General features: G+C 29.5%; 1 protein-coding gene across 1 annotated transcript in view; it reads right to left on the reverse strand.

Moving 5' to 3' along the window:
* The window catches only part of LOC106690638 (1,5-anhydro-D-fructose reductase), a 21,991-nt gene extending 6,242 nt beyond the window's left edge, over positions 1-15,749 (reverse strand). Inside the window, exons 1-4 of the mRNA XM_067053469.1 lie at positions 15,581-15,749; positions 2,194-2,361; positions 1,918-2,121; positions 197-490 (exon numbers count right to left, since the gene is read on the reverse strand). Of these exons, the coding sequence (XP_066909570.1) occupies positions 197-490; positions 1,918-2,121; positions 2,194-2,361; positions 15,581-15,616 (702 nt within the window). The 5' untranslated portion in view covers positions 15,617-15,749. The remainder of the gene's footprint in view (positions 1-196; positions 491-1,917; positions 2,122-2,193; positions 2,362-15,580) is intronic.
* Positions 15,750-16,986: the final 1,237 nt, after the last annotated feature.

A 16,986-nucleotide genomic window follows, 5' to 3' on the forward strand; every position in this document is an offset into this window, starting at 1 on the left:
TTACAATTAAATTAAAACATATTTTAAAGTGAAAATAACACTGCATTATTCATAAAAGTTATCCTGAATTGATGTGTATCTTCTTGTTAAAAAAAATTAAATCAGAGGTTAGCAATGTTTAAAAGAAAAAAAAAAACCTAGTGGTTAAAGTCAGGTAACAAAAATACAAAATATTGTGTTAAAAATAAAGATAAATAATACAAAAATACTCAAAAAAGATTAAAACAAGATACCCTTCAGTAGGAAGTCCTCTAAGTTTCATGATTGACAGCAGTTTAGGAGAACCCATTGGTGCATAGGCACAAACAGTCACATTGTTTTCTTTACAGAAAGATACCAATTCTTTCTGTTGAAGATAAATATGCATTTCAACCTGAAGATTTGCTGGAGGAATGCGACAATTTCTGAGAATTCTTTTAATTTGGCTTTGGTTAAAGTTGGATAAACCTATACTTTTTGATCGACCAGCATCAACTTGTGCTTCCATTGCCTAAACATAATTGATATGAACTTTAGATTATATTTAAAATATAAACATTTAATCCATAAATAGATAATAATATATCTAAATATATAAGTACATCTAAATTTAAGTATATAATAATAATTTAAATAAGTATATAAAATATAAGTAAATAATATATTTAAGGTATATTAGTTTTTCAGATGCTTTATTTTATTAAGTATATATTGATTATTAGTGTTGCATACAAGGGGACAACAATAATATTAAATATAGACATCTCTCTCTAATGTAAGTTATCTTCGATGGAAGTTATTTGTAAATTTCAAATTATATGTGATTTGTAAAAGTTAGTTTTGATTGAAGAGGCATTGTCTGATTTGAATGCAGAATCCTAAAATTCTATTCTATATGTCTCTATTGTTTTATGGAAAACTTTACAGTGAGTTTTTTAGTTTATTTCAGATAATTTTAAACTCCTTTCAAGTAACATTGATAAAATATCATTTTGTCAGTTTAGTTCTTTTAATTTTATTCTAATATAAATATTTCTATTTCTTTTTCTTATAACCTTATTACAAAACACACACACACACAAACACTATTGTTTTATTATCAGACAAGGAAATTGTTAAAAACTTAAAAATCAAAGTAAAAAATTTGTATTTTTTGAAGATCCTCAAAAAAGATAATCAATAATAATTTCAGGTTACATTTGAAACTGTTGTTCAATATGCGTAAGTTATTAGAAAAGATATAAAATAATATTTATTGTAATAGTGTTACAATAACCAACACAGTAACCTTTATAACAATTACCAATACAATAACCCTTAACCACTTAAAATGTACTTCATGATAAATCATTTTAATTAAGTGATAAAAAAATTAAAGAACAAGATTGTTTTATTATAAGACAAAAAAATTATTATTAAAAAAAATGGAAATCAATGTCATTTTTTTTTTTTTTTTGAAGAGCCTCAAAAATGAATGTGCCTTGGCATTGGTCACATTTTTAATTGGTATGCTCTTCACGTACCTCAGTACCATTGCAATTGCGTCCATTTCTACTGTATATGTACTACAAGGTTGGTGCAATTTATGTTTGTGGATAGTATTTGGGGTCACAAAAGTGGATGGAACAAGATTGAATTATTTTATGGTACTGTTTTTTATAAACTTCCAGTAACCAATTCAATGCCTCTTCAATCAAAAATAACTTTTACAAATCATATATAATTTGAAATTTACAAATAACTTCCATCGAAGATAACTTGCAAAGTTTTATATAAGAATAAGAATTCTTTTAGGACAAAAACTGAAGTCTAAAAAGAAATCTCAGACTACAACACTATCTTATAAATATATACAATAAAAAATTAAAAAAATATATTATTTTTTAGGTATTCTACTATAATAGCAGAGCAGTGATATAAAAAAACTTTTTAACTTACTTTCCATACTTCAATTATATTGGTACTGTAGTCTATTAGAATCCTTCCTTGTTCATCTTTGGGAAAAATCTCATAAAAACCTTTATTGACCATTCCAACTGGAATATGAATCAAATATAAATCCACATAATCAAGTTTCAGGTTTTCAAGAGACTTCTTGAGAAAAGCTTCAACATCTTCTGCCCTATTTCCAATCATTGGTAGCTTTAAAACAGAAGGATGTACAAGTATGAGATTTCATAATCATATGGAACATTAATTTAGTGAAGTTGATACCTTTGTGACAATAAACAGATCTTCTCTTTTAATTTTTTCACTATTGAACATTTTTTCCAATGATATTCCTATAGCAGTTTCATTTTGGTATGAATATGCTGTGTCAAAGTGCCTGTAACCTGCTTCGATTGCTGCATTTAAAGCTGCGTCTATTTCTTCTAAAGAAGACTGTAAAATCAAGTCACTAGTAAGAAGTTTAAATAAGATGATAATTTAAGTTCATTTGCTAAAGAAATCAATATAGTTTAATAAAAAGCTTCATCAATTAAATAAAATTATTGTACTGAAATCATAGCTACCTCAAATAAAGAAACCGTTGTAGGCAGTGTAAACAATACATATCATTATCATCTTAAACTCAAAATATAACAAGGATTGGTTGATTCACAGATCGTTATAAAAAAAAAAATCACTGAAGCACAAATATTTATTTGTGCTCCAGTAATATTTTTTAACCCTCAAATAATTTATAAAAATAATTATGCCCCCATTTGGTTCACAAAAGATTTTAAATTCAATTAAAACTAAGAGTAATAATTTTTCAAGCATAGAAAAATGCATGAATAAATAAACTCAGATTTATAGAGGTTTACAAAAAAAAAAACAAATTAAAAAAAATATATAGAGAATACAAGAATAAAGGTCGTCCAAAACTGCATAATTAACATTCCTAATTTTTTTGGAATTTGATTAGCATAAAAAAATAAATAAAAAGAGATTCAAAACACATTGTGAAGAAAGATAATCAAACTCAAGTTATGTACCTGAATATGTATTCATTGTTAAAAATAAGGGTTCATGATGTTATATAATTATTCAAAAATGATAATACTGAATACTTACCACTATTGCCAATCGCTAAAGATAAAATATTCATTATTATTAAGAAATTAAAACACATAAAGGCTCCTACTACTAATGGCATCCCTTCATTAATAATTATAAAATTTATTTAATTTTTTAATCCTTTTAAATAAACATTTAACCTATCATTAACATCTAGGTCTTACCTGATGAGTGAGAAAAAATGAATGCAAAATTATCCTGTTTTTATTTTATTTATTATTATAGGCCAATGTCAATTCTCTTCAGACGACTTTTCAAAAATTTATATTCAAGAATGAATATCTGTTATTGAGAAAAATTGATGCTGGTGGACTTCTAAATAAAAATAAATAAATTTGAACAATGAAGCAGATTCCTTTTTCAAAAATAGGTACTATTCATCTACGAAAAAAAATCTATTCTTTTTTTTTTTTTTATTTAGTTTAGGACACATCAAATTTATTTATTTATATCTAGTATTATTTTTCTGTTCACTTATTTTATGTGTTGATAGGGGGTTCTAAAGAGTTTCCTATTTTGTATAAACCTTTAAGGAAAATAAACATTTAAGCTCTAAAATAAGTTATATTTGTGTAAATATTACACATATTTTATTAAAATCATATATCGAAATACAACAGGGTAATTTAAATTGTACAACCATAGGAGCAAAATGAAATAATTGATTCATTCCTCTATTTAGGGAGAATAGGTTGTAAAGATGGAGAATACAAGGAACAGAATGAGTAAACCCAAAGGAGCAATTGTTTATGGTACAAAATCTGGAAGAATAGGACCATCCTTAGGATATATAATTGTATTTGTTTAGAACAAAAGACCTCTCAGTACTGCTGTATGCATCCAAAACTTGGTGGATCACCAAAAGGAATGTGGAAAAACTATTGTTCAGATATTTGTTCATAGATGTTTGAGAAGAATATTCAATATCCACTGGCTTGAATTTTTTTTTAATAAAGAATTTATAGTATCCAATAAAGAAAAAAAAATAAAGAAAGGTCTAACCTCAAACCAATAGATATACAGATCAAGGAAAGAAAATGGAAGTCTGACATTATAAGGAAACCTGACAATCTCAGAGAGAAAGACAGACTTCATTTGAAACCAAAGGGTGCTCTCAAGCAAGGAAGCATGGAACACATAGAAAGGATCGATGATGAGGGAGATAAAACACTTTGGACAACAATGAAGAAAAGGAACTTGACATTGGATGGGGATCAGTGGCAAAAAATCCTGATGACCCACTACTTCTTTAGAAGCTAAAGAATCACTTCTGACACTACTGATTTAAATAAAATACAAAGCTATTAAAAATAAATAATGATTTTAAATTAGACAATTTAGGCAAAACAAAACATAATACTTTTGCACTTCTGATGGTTTATTTTTTCCAGTTCATGTTTGGATAACTAGTCAATGACATCTAGTACATAATTACATTTTTTTACTTTAAAGAATCAGTATATGAAACAATCAATATGTTATGCTAGAAGAGTATTAATTATGATGTAATTTATACATACTTTTATAAATAATTATAGAATAATTTTTTTATAGTACCTTTAAAATAATAGTATGTGATCCAAAATACTGTTTGCTGAGAACTGTTTTACAAGTAATAATTTTTTTTTTAAAACAAATTACAGGCAACTAAATTGGATAATGAATATTTAGGGTCAAACCTTTCCTCCTTCTCTTAGAAGCATAAGAGCATATCCCTTTCCCCCCTTGAAAACCAATGGACTAGCCAATACATACTAATTAATGGATTAGACAATAAAGATTTTAGGAGTGTAGACATTAAAAAAATGAATGTTTTCTAATGTATCTATCAAAATATAGTGAAACTTTGTACTATTTTATGACTTATCTTATCTTATACTATGGACTAATACTAGCTTAAAGTTCTAAACAAATAAAAAGGTTATTTTCATATTTTCCCTAATCCCTTAAATCAGTGTTTTTTCACATACAAATTAAGTATCACTAGTATGCAATTGAGTGAGTGAACAGCCCCTTAGCTTGTCAAATCCCAAATTTTCAGTAGAGATAATAAAAGAATTAAAAAGATTAAGTATTTATTATATAATTTTTTTCTTTATTTTCACTTCAATTTATGAAAAATAGAAAGGGGAAGTACCTAAATCATGAAAATTTCGAATACAACCTTTTAATAGAAATACATGAATAAATAAAAAGATAAATTATATATATAATCTTTTCAGTTTCTTGATACTAGTATAATAAATTAATTGGTACCTATTTAAGTCTCAACACTCTTTATTACATCATCAACACTAACATTATTATTAATAATTAAACATACCTTTAATGTTATAGTAATTATAAATGTGTGTATAAGCTGTTAATTGTTATATTGTCCTTGAGGATGGCGGAATTGGCCGAAACGTTGGACTGTTGATGATGTAATACAGAGTGTTGAGACCTAAATGGATACCAATTAATTTATTTAAAAATTAATAACTTAAAGTTAAATAAACAAGTCTTACAGAATAATCTGTTTGAGCTAGGTAATAAATCTACTTCAAACCGAAAATTTGTACGAAACTGAAGTTATGTATGAAGGAAGGAAGTATATATATGCCAGGAATGTTACAGCAACTTTTGCGCTAAAATTGACTCCAGGAAGAGCCACTTAACATTAACGATTTTACAATTTTTTTTTTAATTTTGTCCAGAATGGCTCCAAGTATTTTGATTAACCTGGTTATATCAGTGTCTAATTCAATGATTTTTAATATTAGCTACGTCATACCTTCATTGAAATAGTTTGACAGGCCTTAAACGCTGAACTTTCAAAATAGGTTCTTATGAAGTACCACCCTTTAATTTTATTTTGTTTGTTTGAAATAATTAACTATCTCTTATTGTTGATAGAAACAAGAAATTGATAAATATAATCTATGGAAGATTTTGAGATTTAACTAAAGAAAATATTTGTCAGGCAGTAAACCAATTTTCCGAAATAGGTGTTGTTAATATATGTGATACTGTTTTAAGAATAAAGAGTAACAAAAATTGAAATCTAACTTATAAAGTCGTATTAAGTAAAGGGTAGGGAGGAAAAAGACAAAATTAATCGAATTTACAAATAAATGTATTCATGTTGTAATATCTATAATACTACTTTTCAATGAAAAAAATTTTAATAGTAGAATTTTTACTTTTTTTCAATTATTTCATTCATTCATTATTTCATTTTATTATTTCAATTATATCGTATTTATCGCATTCGAACCCCTGTGAGCACAGAACTTCACTTCCTCCTGTTTTCACTCGACCGTTCCACATTTCGTCCGTCTATTTTAAGTGATTACGACTGAACGCATACTTTAATTTTTAGAGCCAAAAAGGACAGTTTGCTTAAATAGCTAATTTTTTATTAGTTTTGAAAAATAAAGTAATTTTTTTTTAAATAGTTTATTTATTGTCATTTACAACTGTATAAAAATATATACAACAAGTAAATTTGCTAAAAGTTATAAAATTACATGATAAAAACATGTGGAGAATCTAGCCATTGATAGATCTCCAATTACATTTCAGGAAGAGAAGATCTCGGGGCCATCTTCTTTTCAGACGCCTACGAGGATTATCAGGTAATGAAGGAGAAGCCAGGTTAGAAACTGGTTTGGGAGGTTGAGAATTTTATCATGAAAGGATTGGTGTCTAGTGCCGGCCTAATTCAGAACATATGGAACATTGAGGTCCTGATGAATGACTTGAGTTGTGACAACGTAAGGAGTATTAAGAATTTTGGACTGTAAGGATTGGACACTAGAGGAATTCGATGACGCCAATTGAGTACAATTTTCTACTTCTTATTTTATAAAAATGTGTAATTCCTTATTGCTATTATTTGAGTTTAATGTCAAAAATGAGTAAATTGAAAAAATATTCCGCTATATTTTTATAAAAGGGAATGTACTTAGTATATTAATATTTGTGAGATTAACTCTTTATTTTTATTCATCTTTCTCCCACGTTTCGGGATCTCACATTCCCCATCCTGAGAAATCCGTGCTTCTTTCTCTGTTTTGTTCAGACTCATTTAAATGTGGATATTAAGAATCCCAGAATATATTTATTGTTTTAAAATGTAAGAAGTGGATATAAAAAGTTAATTTTTCATTCTATAGGAATTGTCAGGATTTATTTTGATTCTCCAGTTTTGACACCATTCTCAATGGATGTTATATGTGTCGTTGTTCACAGACAGTATACATGTCTCATCAGGTTATGTTATTAGGACTGTGTTAGGGTGGGTTGGGATATCAGCTGTATAAACCGTGTAAAGAATGGGACCTAAGATACTACCTTGAGGAGCACTGGCGGACTGAGAAAAGAGAGATGAGTAGGCTAGGTTATGATTTACTTTAAAGATTCTATCAGACAGGTAGGAACGGATTAAAAAAAATATGTAGAGGGAAGGAATTGACGAAGTTTATAGAGCAGACTTGGATCCCTAGACCCGATCAAAAGCTTGTTCAACATCGAGGAAGACTCCCGTGCAGTATATTCCGTGCTCCAATGTGGAAGATATGACATCAAACACTCGATGACACTGTTATATGGTAGAATGGGATGATCTAAATCCAAACTGGTGGTCAGGAATAACATGATATGAGTCAAGGATTGGATTGAGGCGTTTTAATAAAAGTTTTTCTAGGATTTTGCCCATAATGGGTAGGAGTGAAATAGGATGGTAAGGAGATGGATATTCAAGTGGCTTGGAGGGTTTGGGAAACATTTTTATTATAGACATTTTCCAAGGGTCATGGAAATAGGTGGATCGGAGTGTAGCATTATAGATATAGGTAAGGAATAGAATGGCTTTACGAGGGAGCTGTTTCAGAATGTGTGCTGTGATAAGATCGTGACCAGGAGCTTTTTTAAAAGGTAATTGGTGGATAATGTTCATTATTTCTGAGGGATGAAAGACATTAGGAGGAAGGGTCATTTGGAGTGGAATTGTAATCTTTGATTCAACATGTTCAAGATGGATTGGATTAAGGATATCAGGATGGGGGTTAAAGGTTTTGAAAAGGTGTTCGCCGAATATTTGAATTTTTTCTTCATCTGATCGTGTCCAAGACTTATTTTCAGTGAGAAATGGATGGTTGAAGGATTTGTATTTTAGTAGCTTTTTAGTAGTTGTCCATAATGATTTGTCAGTGGTATTTAGGTTTTCTGTTAAGTTCTGGAAATTTTGTAATCTGTGCTTTCTAATTTCTGTTTTTAGTCAATGTATTGTAATGAGTTTTGTCCGATTTTATTTATAGGATATATTGTTCTGTGCCACTTCGCTCTTGCCCGGCGTGTTTTCGTTAATAAGCCTAGTACGTAACGAGGTAAGTTGTTTACCCGAAATTTTTTTACGTTCATTGGTGAAGTATTGTCAATGACAGTAAATTATTTTTTTTAAATTTGTTTTTTTTAGAATTTTGTTTTTATTTATTTAATGATATTTACAACCATACTCACATAAAAATACTATAACCTAGTAAATTTGATGCTTTAATGTGAGATCACAATGACATGATATGGGCATGTAGAGAAACTACACATTGGTAGTATTTTTTTTTTTAATAATTTATTTATTGTTATTTACAACTGTATATTTACACATCAAGTAAATTTGCTGTAAGTGATATTACGACATGATACAAACGTGTGGAAAATTTACCCATTGATAAAACTCCAAAAACATTTCTTAAGGAGAAGATCTCGGTGTCATCTTCTTTTCTGACGCCTAGGAGGATTATTAGGTAGTGAAGGAGAAGCCAGGTTAGAAACGAGTTGGTTTGGGTGGTTGGGAAGTTTATTATGGAAGGATTGGTATCTGGTTCTGGCCAAATTGGCAACATAGGGGACATTGAGGTCCTGATGGATGATTTGATTTGTGACAAAGTAAGGAGCATTAAGGATTTTGGACTGTAAGGATTGGATTCGAGAGGAATTGGATGGTTTAGTGGAGCCCCAAAGCTCAACTCTGTATGTCCATATAGGCCTTATTGTAGTGATGTAGATCAGTCTTTTGTGATGGATTGGAAGTTTAGACCGTTTGTCTAATAATGTTATAGTAGTCGGAATCGACGAGCAGTTTCCTGTCTTTCATTATTCTTGTATGAGGATTCCATGTCAGTCGTTTGTCCAGATATTAAGGAAATTTAAAATGATGAGTATCCAATGTGAACATGTGTTTTTTTTTGTTTTTTATAACGTATCAAATAAGTGTCCTAATTTAAAAAAAAAATAATAATAATAATTATATCTTTTCATGGCTGAAATGATTAATTCTTTCGCATTAATCAGTTTTTTCTAAGGGTTATATCTGTTTTAACTCTATTAATTTTTTACATATAGGAATTGTTTTTATACAGATAACGATTATATATTAATATAATTAAGATTTGAAATTAAAAAAAAAGGCGAGTGTACACAAGTTAGTTAATAATAAGTATTTTGCCTGTTTATATTTTTGCTGTCTCTCGATTATTAACAAACAAAATGAGAAATGACAGATGGAAAAAATCATGTATAATAGTATTGTGATTAATAAGATGGATAATATCTGTGACGATAAATACGAAGGATTTAAGTCGAAAATAAGGCGATATTGAGTTAAGTATATTGTCAGACTCTGAAACAAATTATCTATCGATTGGTATAAAGGATTTAAGTTGTATATTATGATAATATCCTAGTTAAAACCGTATTGAACAGATAATTTTTATACAGAATTGTTTGAACTTTATTTTTCGTTTCCTGAAACATCCAGAATATGATCTTAAATCCTTTATACTTATCAGCATAGATATAATGTATAATATATATGGTGATTTCAATTACAATAATATGTTTTTAATTTTTAAAAAATGTTATTTTAATAGAATGGTTTATATGGAATAATGTTGAAATTGTTAGTAATTTTATGTTGATTTCAGATATTGATTTTAAAATGGACGGGGAGTTCGAAACGTCATTAAATTGTTAATAAATGGATGGCGGAGGTTTTAAGAGTAATTTTATTTCACGAAATTGTTATATGCATTAATTTTTTTTATTAATAAAGATTTTTTTTAATAATGATTTTTATTTAAAGTTAAATTGTTATAGACGTTATTATGTACCTTTCAAAAGACTGATTTTTTTTTTCATTTAATTAATTCTTATTAGGGAGCGTGGTGGCACTGTAGTAAGGCACGATGCTACTAACTCCAAGTACACGCCTTCGAATCCGGCTTGGCAGAAAATTGTTTTCTGTTATACTGCCGTACTGTAGAGTCAACACTGTGGGTTCTAGAGCCCTCCAGGAGTCCACCCAGCCTCATAAATTTTGTACCCTAAAATGGGTACAAATCTGGCAGTCGAGCTTGATTCTGACCAAATCACCTCCTTGCAGAACCATTGATCTAGTAACAGTCCTTCCTTACAAAGTACTGAACCCCTGACCCTTCATGAGTTGTAGCGGTACAGATTTCAATTTTTAATTTAATTAAAATTCTTGTTTCTTAAGCGTTTTGAATTATTTTTCTTGTTAAATCTTATTTATATAAAGTGAAATATTATATTAAAATGTGACGCAAAAAAACATCTTTAGAAGTATAGAAACTTTCTTTTTAAATCTCATGCTCTCATCTCATCTCAGTAAGCCCGTGATCTCTCTAGGAACTAATTGCTTAATTTACAGCCCCTTTTCAGCTCGGTTGAAGAAGGAAATTAATTTCTCCGATCCAGTTTTTCTTCGTTCGAAGGTATATGTGCGGTTGGAACGGAAATGACTTTTATCGATTTTTTATTTTTTATAAATCGATACGGTCGTAGGGCGGGATTACTCATTTAAGTGTGAAACCGTGGACACATGATGTTATGGATAACTGCCCGGTCTATTACTCTGATGAAAAGGAATATACCTTTCACTTCTTGAAACCCTGTCCTAAGTTTAGTGAAATCAGAATAAAATATTTTGGGCTGCGGACCTACTCTCCAGAGCAATTATTTACTTCATTAAAAGGCTATAATTGGAGACCTGTTAATAATTATGTTCGACGGGCAACACTAAAAAGAGTGCAGTTGGTTAATACTTGAGGGATTAAAGCCACACCACAGTTGTTATTACTGCCTTGTTGTTTTAACATAAATATTGTATTTTTATTTTAAATTATGAACTAGTATTAAAGTATATAATGTATTTTTTATTAAGTTTTGTTATTTATATGTTTTAGTTGAAATTCCACACTGTCTTCGACAGACGGATGTTTTCCATTGTCTATGTGTTGTTTAATTGTTGAATCGATCCATTTTTTTAATATTTTCGCAATAAATACATTATAAAAAAAAAAAACAAGAAAATTAGTAGAGTAGGTGGTACTAAAATATATAAAGCTTTTTTGAAACTTTCACTTGTCATTCTTCCGGAATTGTCGAAAATACGGGATTTGATGATTGAAAGGGTGTTAGAAATACGAATAAAGGAGGAAATAGAATTCCATAGGAAAGAGGAACGGATGAGGAAAGATCTACCAAAGGCTTCGGTTCGATGGGCAGTTCCATATAAGTCTGAAGGCCGTGAGCGAGTGCTGCGGGAATGCACTGAGGACTTAAATTGAAGGATATGTAAGATGTACGATGGACAGCGGGATTGGATAACTTGATAGAAAAAGGAAGCAAGGAAATATTTACGACGGAAGGAGGGGTAAAGCCACTTCAACTCATCATAAAATCGGATGAGAGAGGCGTCCCTGGGGACCCCAAAGATGAATCGTACAAAGCAATTATTTAACCGTTTTAATTTTGCTTCGAGATCCCCAGAGGCACCCCCGTAAACCACACAGCAATAGTCAATGTGGGGGAATATTAAGGAAGTAACCAGGAGCCTACGGGTTTCAAAGGAAGTAGACGACGAAGATAATTATACGCTTCAGGGTGGAAAAGGTACGCCGGAAATATCGGAGACGTGGTAAATCAACATTTTATGACATTTTTTTTTGGCAAATGTAATGAAAACTACTACTCCTACGACGGTGAACGTCGTAAACTTGGGTTCTTGGACTATAAGTGGGTCTCTCCATTCTTTCCTCGAAAAAACTGTGTCGACTTCTGAGCCAAAACATGTATACTCTCCAGTTTCTCGGCCAAAAACTGAGAGCTGTTGATCCCAAAAAATCGGTTTCCCTATTTATTGTCCTAGGGATACCTGGCCATTTATTTATACCTCTGATATTTTCATGCCTAAGATTTCAGACAAAGAATAATTGACCCTACCTAATCCATTAAAACAGAATATTCCATTCGAGCACAACAAAGGTTTTACTGGTACTAAAATAGTTTTACGAGTACTAAGGAAATTCTGTCTTCGAGGAAGTATACAAGGAAAATAAGTATGATAAATAATTTAGATGGTACCAAGAAAACCACATGTAAATTTTACCAGAATACTAAAATTGACTAATCAACTGCAATTTGATCAGAGACTAAAATTGCAAAATTTAAATCTGTAGTTGTAAACAATTGAGGAATTTTCTACCAAAAGTTAAAATATCTATTTCTGTAAAAGACAGAAGTTTTTGAGAAGTTAAAATTCCACATCAATACCTTATTTAGTTTATTCGAAATTTAAATTCTCACTAGCCAACTAGATGTTAGAAATAAATATTTTCAATAAATATCTAAAAGTGGATATATTAAAGAAATGTCTAGCCAAAAATTAAGTTCAATGACAAAAAAATGATTACGTAGGACTATAAAAGGGATTAGGATTATGGAGGTCAGGAAAAAACATCAATTTTTTTTTTTTTTATCTCTGCGATGGTTTGATGTATTCTTATCTTTATGATCATTATCATGTAGACCTTTATTAAGGTTGTTTTGGTTATGATCTTTATAATACGTATGTTTCTTAATACGTCTTTATTTTATTTCAATTTGTTATACCTTAAATTCTTTAACTTAAGCTTAAATATTTCATATATATTTAATGATAACTTTTTTATTTCCTGTTGTAGATATATATTTTTATTTATTTATTTTTGAATGGATAACACAATTTAACTAATGTAGCATTACTATTCAGATTCTTAACATTAAAATATTATACTTAAGTGGAATTTTTTTTTCTGTTTTGGTTATTTAGCAGCTTTCAACCTTTTACATTTTTATTAATTTTACATCAGAAATATATTCCCAACGATGTTTCAGACCATTCGTCCATTTACAGGTGTATATATCCATTTTACACTCAAGGACAACAAATCAGTAACAATCTATTATTTTACAAGTATAATACATGACATATTTCAACTAACTGTTTTTTGTTTCTTTTATTTTATTAAGTAAGTAATGTCGTTTTCGTTCTGTTTTTTCACTCTAACTAACGTAGATAATCTCAGTTTGGGTTTACTGTTTGTTATTAGCTCATATAAATGAATTTTAATTAAACATTTGGGTATTCTGTTTTGTTATTAGCTTATATAATTATCAAATAGTTTGTTGATTGTTATTATTATTATTTAATTATTATTACAATGATTGCTAAATTATGTACTTTATAGGCTAACTATATTTGTACAGGGGTTGCCCCATAAACAAATAAATAAATTATTATTATGTTTCAACTAAAAGTCATTCAAAAATTGACCACTAAACAAATAGTTTAAGGATATCAATGAGAAAACAAATTAATAAAGGAAAAACACAAGATATAAAATTGTATATAATGATACAACAGTTTACAACTGAAGATAGACGGATGGTCTGAAACGTCATGAGAAATATATAATTGATGTAAAATTAATAAAAAGGTAAAAGGTTGAAAACTGCTAAATAATCAAAACAGAAAAAAAAATTAATTCACTTGAACATTTTTTAATAATAAAAATCCGAGTAGTATTGTTACTTTAGTTAAACTTTGTTATCATAAATTAATAAATATAGGGTGTTTTTTTTAAGCCCGATAGAACTTGAAATTGTAAAAAATAACACAAAAAATTAAATTGTAATCAAAATTTTTTTTTTATTCGAAAGATCAATACGTGACATTAACATTTGAAAATGATTTCGGGCATATGGGCACCGCGGCTGTTCTTGACGAAGCGCATTCTGGACGTCCAATTTTGGGCCACTTTTTCGAGCACTGCTGGCCGTATGTCACGAATAACACGAACAATGCTGGCCTCCAAGGCGTCAATTGTTGCTGGTTTATCAGCATAAGCCAGTGACTTCACGTAGCCCCACAGGAAATAATCGAGAGGTGTCAAATCGCACGACCATATGGGGCAATTTTGCTTATTAACAAACCCGTTAAGCCAAAAATGCGCCTCATCGCTGAACACAATTTTACAGAATGCGCTTCGTCAAGAACAGCCGCGGTGCCCATATGCCCGAAATCATTTTCAAATGTTAATGTCACGTATTGATCTTTCGAATAAAAAAAAAATTTTGATTACAATTTAATTTTTTGTGTTATTTTTTACAATTTCAAGTTCTATCGGGCTTAAAAAAACACCCTATATTACATACTTATATTATGTATGAAAGTTGAATGAAGGTAAATTAACTAAGGGAGCAAATAACCTAGAAAAAAAACACAACAGAAAACATCATAAATAGATGCCTACGAAAAAAAGAAACTGCTTAATGAATAAATTACCTGAAATTCTATCAATGAAAATTATTTTATTAAAATGGATCAAAATAGCCTTCTTTTTTTCTTTTTTTTTATAAAATGATAAAAATATGCAGCATCGATTATGTATGGTAGCAGCAAAGTTGGGCAACTATGAAACTAGTAGCTAAAATTGTCATGGATACGATATTTATCTATCAATGATTCATTCATGAATAGGGGCCATATCCATGCCAATTTTAGCTATAATTATATAAGGGTTAATTTTGCCCATATCTGGGTAGCAGCTCCGGTGAGTCAATTTTAGCAGAAAAAATTCTGTTAATCACAATCCTGGAGAACTTTTTGTTTTTTTTAACTTGGCTACTCAAGTACACATAGAACATTAGGTGAGAGATGGATTTTATGGATATTATATTATGATTGAACAGAAATGAAAAGTATTGTCAACATTTGCAAGAGGAAAGATTAAATCCAAAAGAGTTGGGAGAGTTAATATATTTCATAATATAGTTGGAATGTTAAAATATTTTAAAATGGAATTGGAAAATTCAGTCAAAAATGTTGAGAAATTTAAGTTAGTTTACAGGGCTCTGACAAAGTTTTGCATCAAGGTAAAACTAAAATGATTAAATTAAGATGTAAATAATTTGAGATAAGAAACATAATGTTTCGGAAGTGTAAATAGTGTCAATTTTTTATTTTATTTTTTATTATCAAAATAACTTTGTTTACATAAATTAGATAAACATTTAAAAACGAAAATACTATCAATCGATCGAGTTTGTGAATCGATTTATTATCTGGTTATAAGTGCAAACATATCTTATTACTTGTAGACAACAAGGAAACTTGAAAATGATTTCAAATATTCTTATTGGAGCAGCTAGGACCTACCTGCCAGGTCCCTAGACCAATCAACGGCATCTTCATTGGTCCCGAGGTCAGGACACTTTTTCTGCTGAGTTTAACCGATTCCAGCGTCGATTGCTGACGAACGGGAAACTGGTAACTTCCAAAACGGAACAGCGATGCGGCCGCATGCCTACACAGACGTGGCGCACTCATTACTGAACCAGTAGAGGGGATAGAGCCGCTAGCAATTGCAAATGTATCGATGTATCGCTAAAAGATCGTGAATGTTTCACATCGATGCCATACATCGATTACGATCAATAGTTTCTAATTTTATTGATAATTATCAATTATCCCTGTTCATAACGTGATGCATTCAAATGCCTTTAATGTTCCTTTTGCTCAAAATAATTATATCTATTATTCTGTTAATATAATTCAAAGTAAAGCAAACGCAGTTGTCTATGACTCATTACGTAGTTTTAAACAAAAACTATAAGGAATTATAATTAATTTTAAATATATTTTTTGTAGTTCGAATATTTTAAATAGATTATGTATGTTGCTTATTATTAAGTTTTTTTAGGCCTAAACTTATATTTTATAAATGTTTCTTGAGTTTTTATGTATTAAATTAAGTTAGTTACTCAATTTATTCATGTGTTCATTTTGTTTTACATTAAGTTACTTTTTATTTATGTTTTATACTTTTGTTTAAGTTTCGTAAAATATTTTGTTACTTGTTATTTCGTGTATTCAATATGCTCTCGGTAATAATTTTGTCATGTTGTCAAGCATATAAACATAGCATTGAGTTTTACAGTTACAACATTATACGTTTCTCTCTAACGCCTCCCAGATTGGACAGTGTTGGAGCTCCCTGTGCCACCTCACTCCTGCAATGTTAATAATATAGTACAAGAGCCCAAGAGGAGAAAAAAGGCAGTTATCTCACGCCAATTTTTTATTACATTAATAAAAACTATGTATTAAACCAGCCCAAATTGATGAGTCTGCCAAATATAGTAAGAGGGAATAAAAAAATGGCGGCTGTTTCAAAGCAATAAAAAATGTGTTTTTTTTTCATTCGAAGCTCTATATCTTAAAAAGTAGGAACAACACAAGAAAACCTAAGAGAACGTCATTTAAAGAAAGGAAAATTTAACAAATTTGAGGTCTATTAGAGTTATTTACGTTAAATATTTTTCGCGATATAGCTTTTTAAAAAGCAACGTTTCAGATGTTGTATGGGACGTACTAAAAGATCAGTAGTTAGTGAATTTATTTTGAAAAATTTATATCTCAAAAACCATTTGATGTACAGATGTCTGTTAGCACTCAAATTAAAGTTAATTTAATGAGCTATAAAGTAGTTTGTGATGTTTATCTTCGTAGGAGTAATAGTTTACATGAAATTTGTTAAAATATATTAATTTATAGTTGTTCGG

Source organism: Halyomorpha halys, unplaced genomic scaffold, assembly GCF_000696795.3.
Source record: "Halyomorpha halys isolate HHAL.00 unplaced genomic scaffold, Hhal_1.1 Scaffold1786.1, whole genome shotgun sequence".
Lineage (NCBI taxonomy): Eukaryota > Metazoa > Arthropoda > Insecta > Hemiptera > Pentatomidae > Halyomorpha > Halyomorpha halys.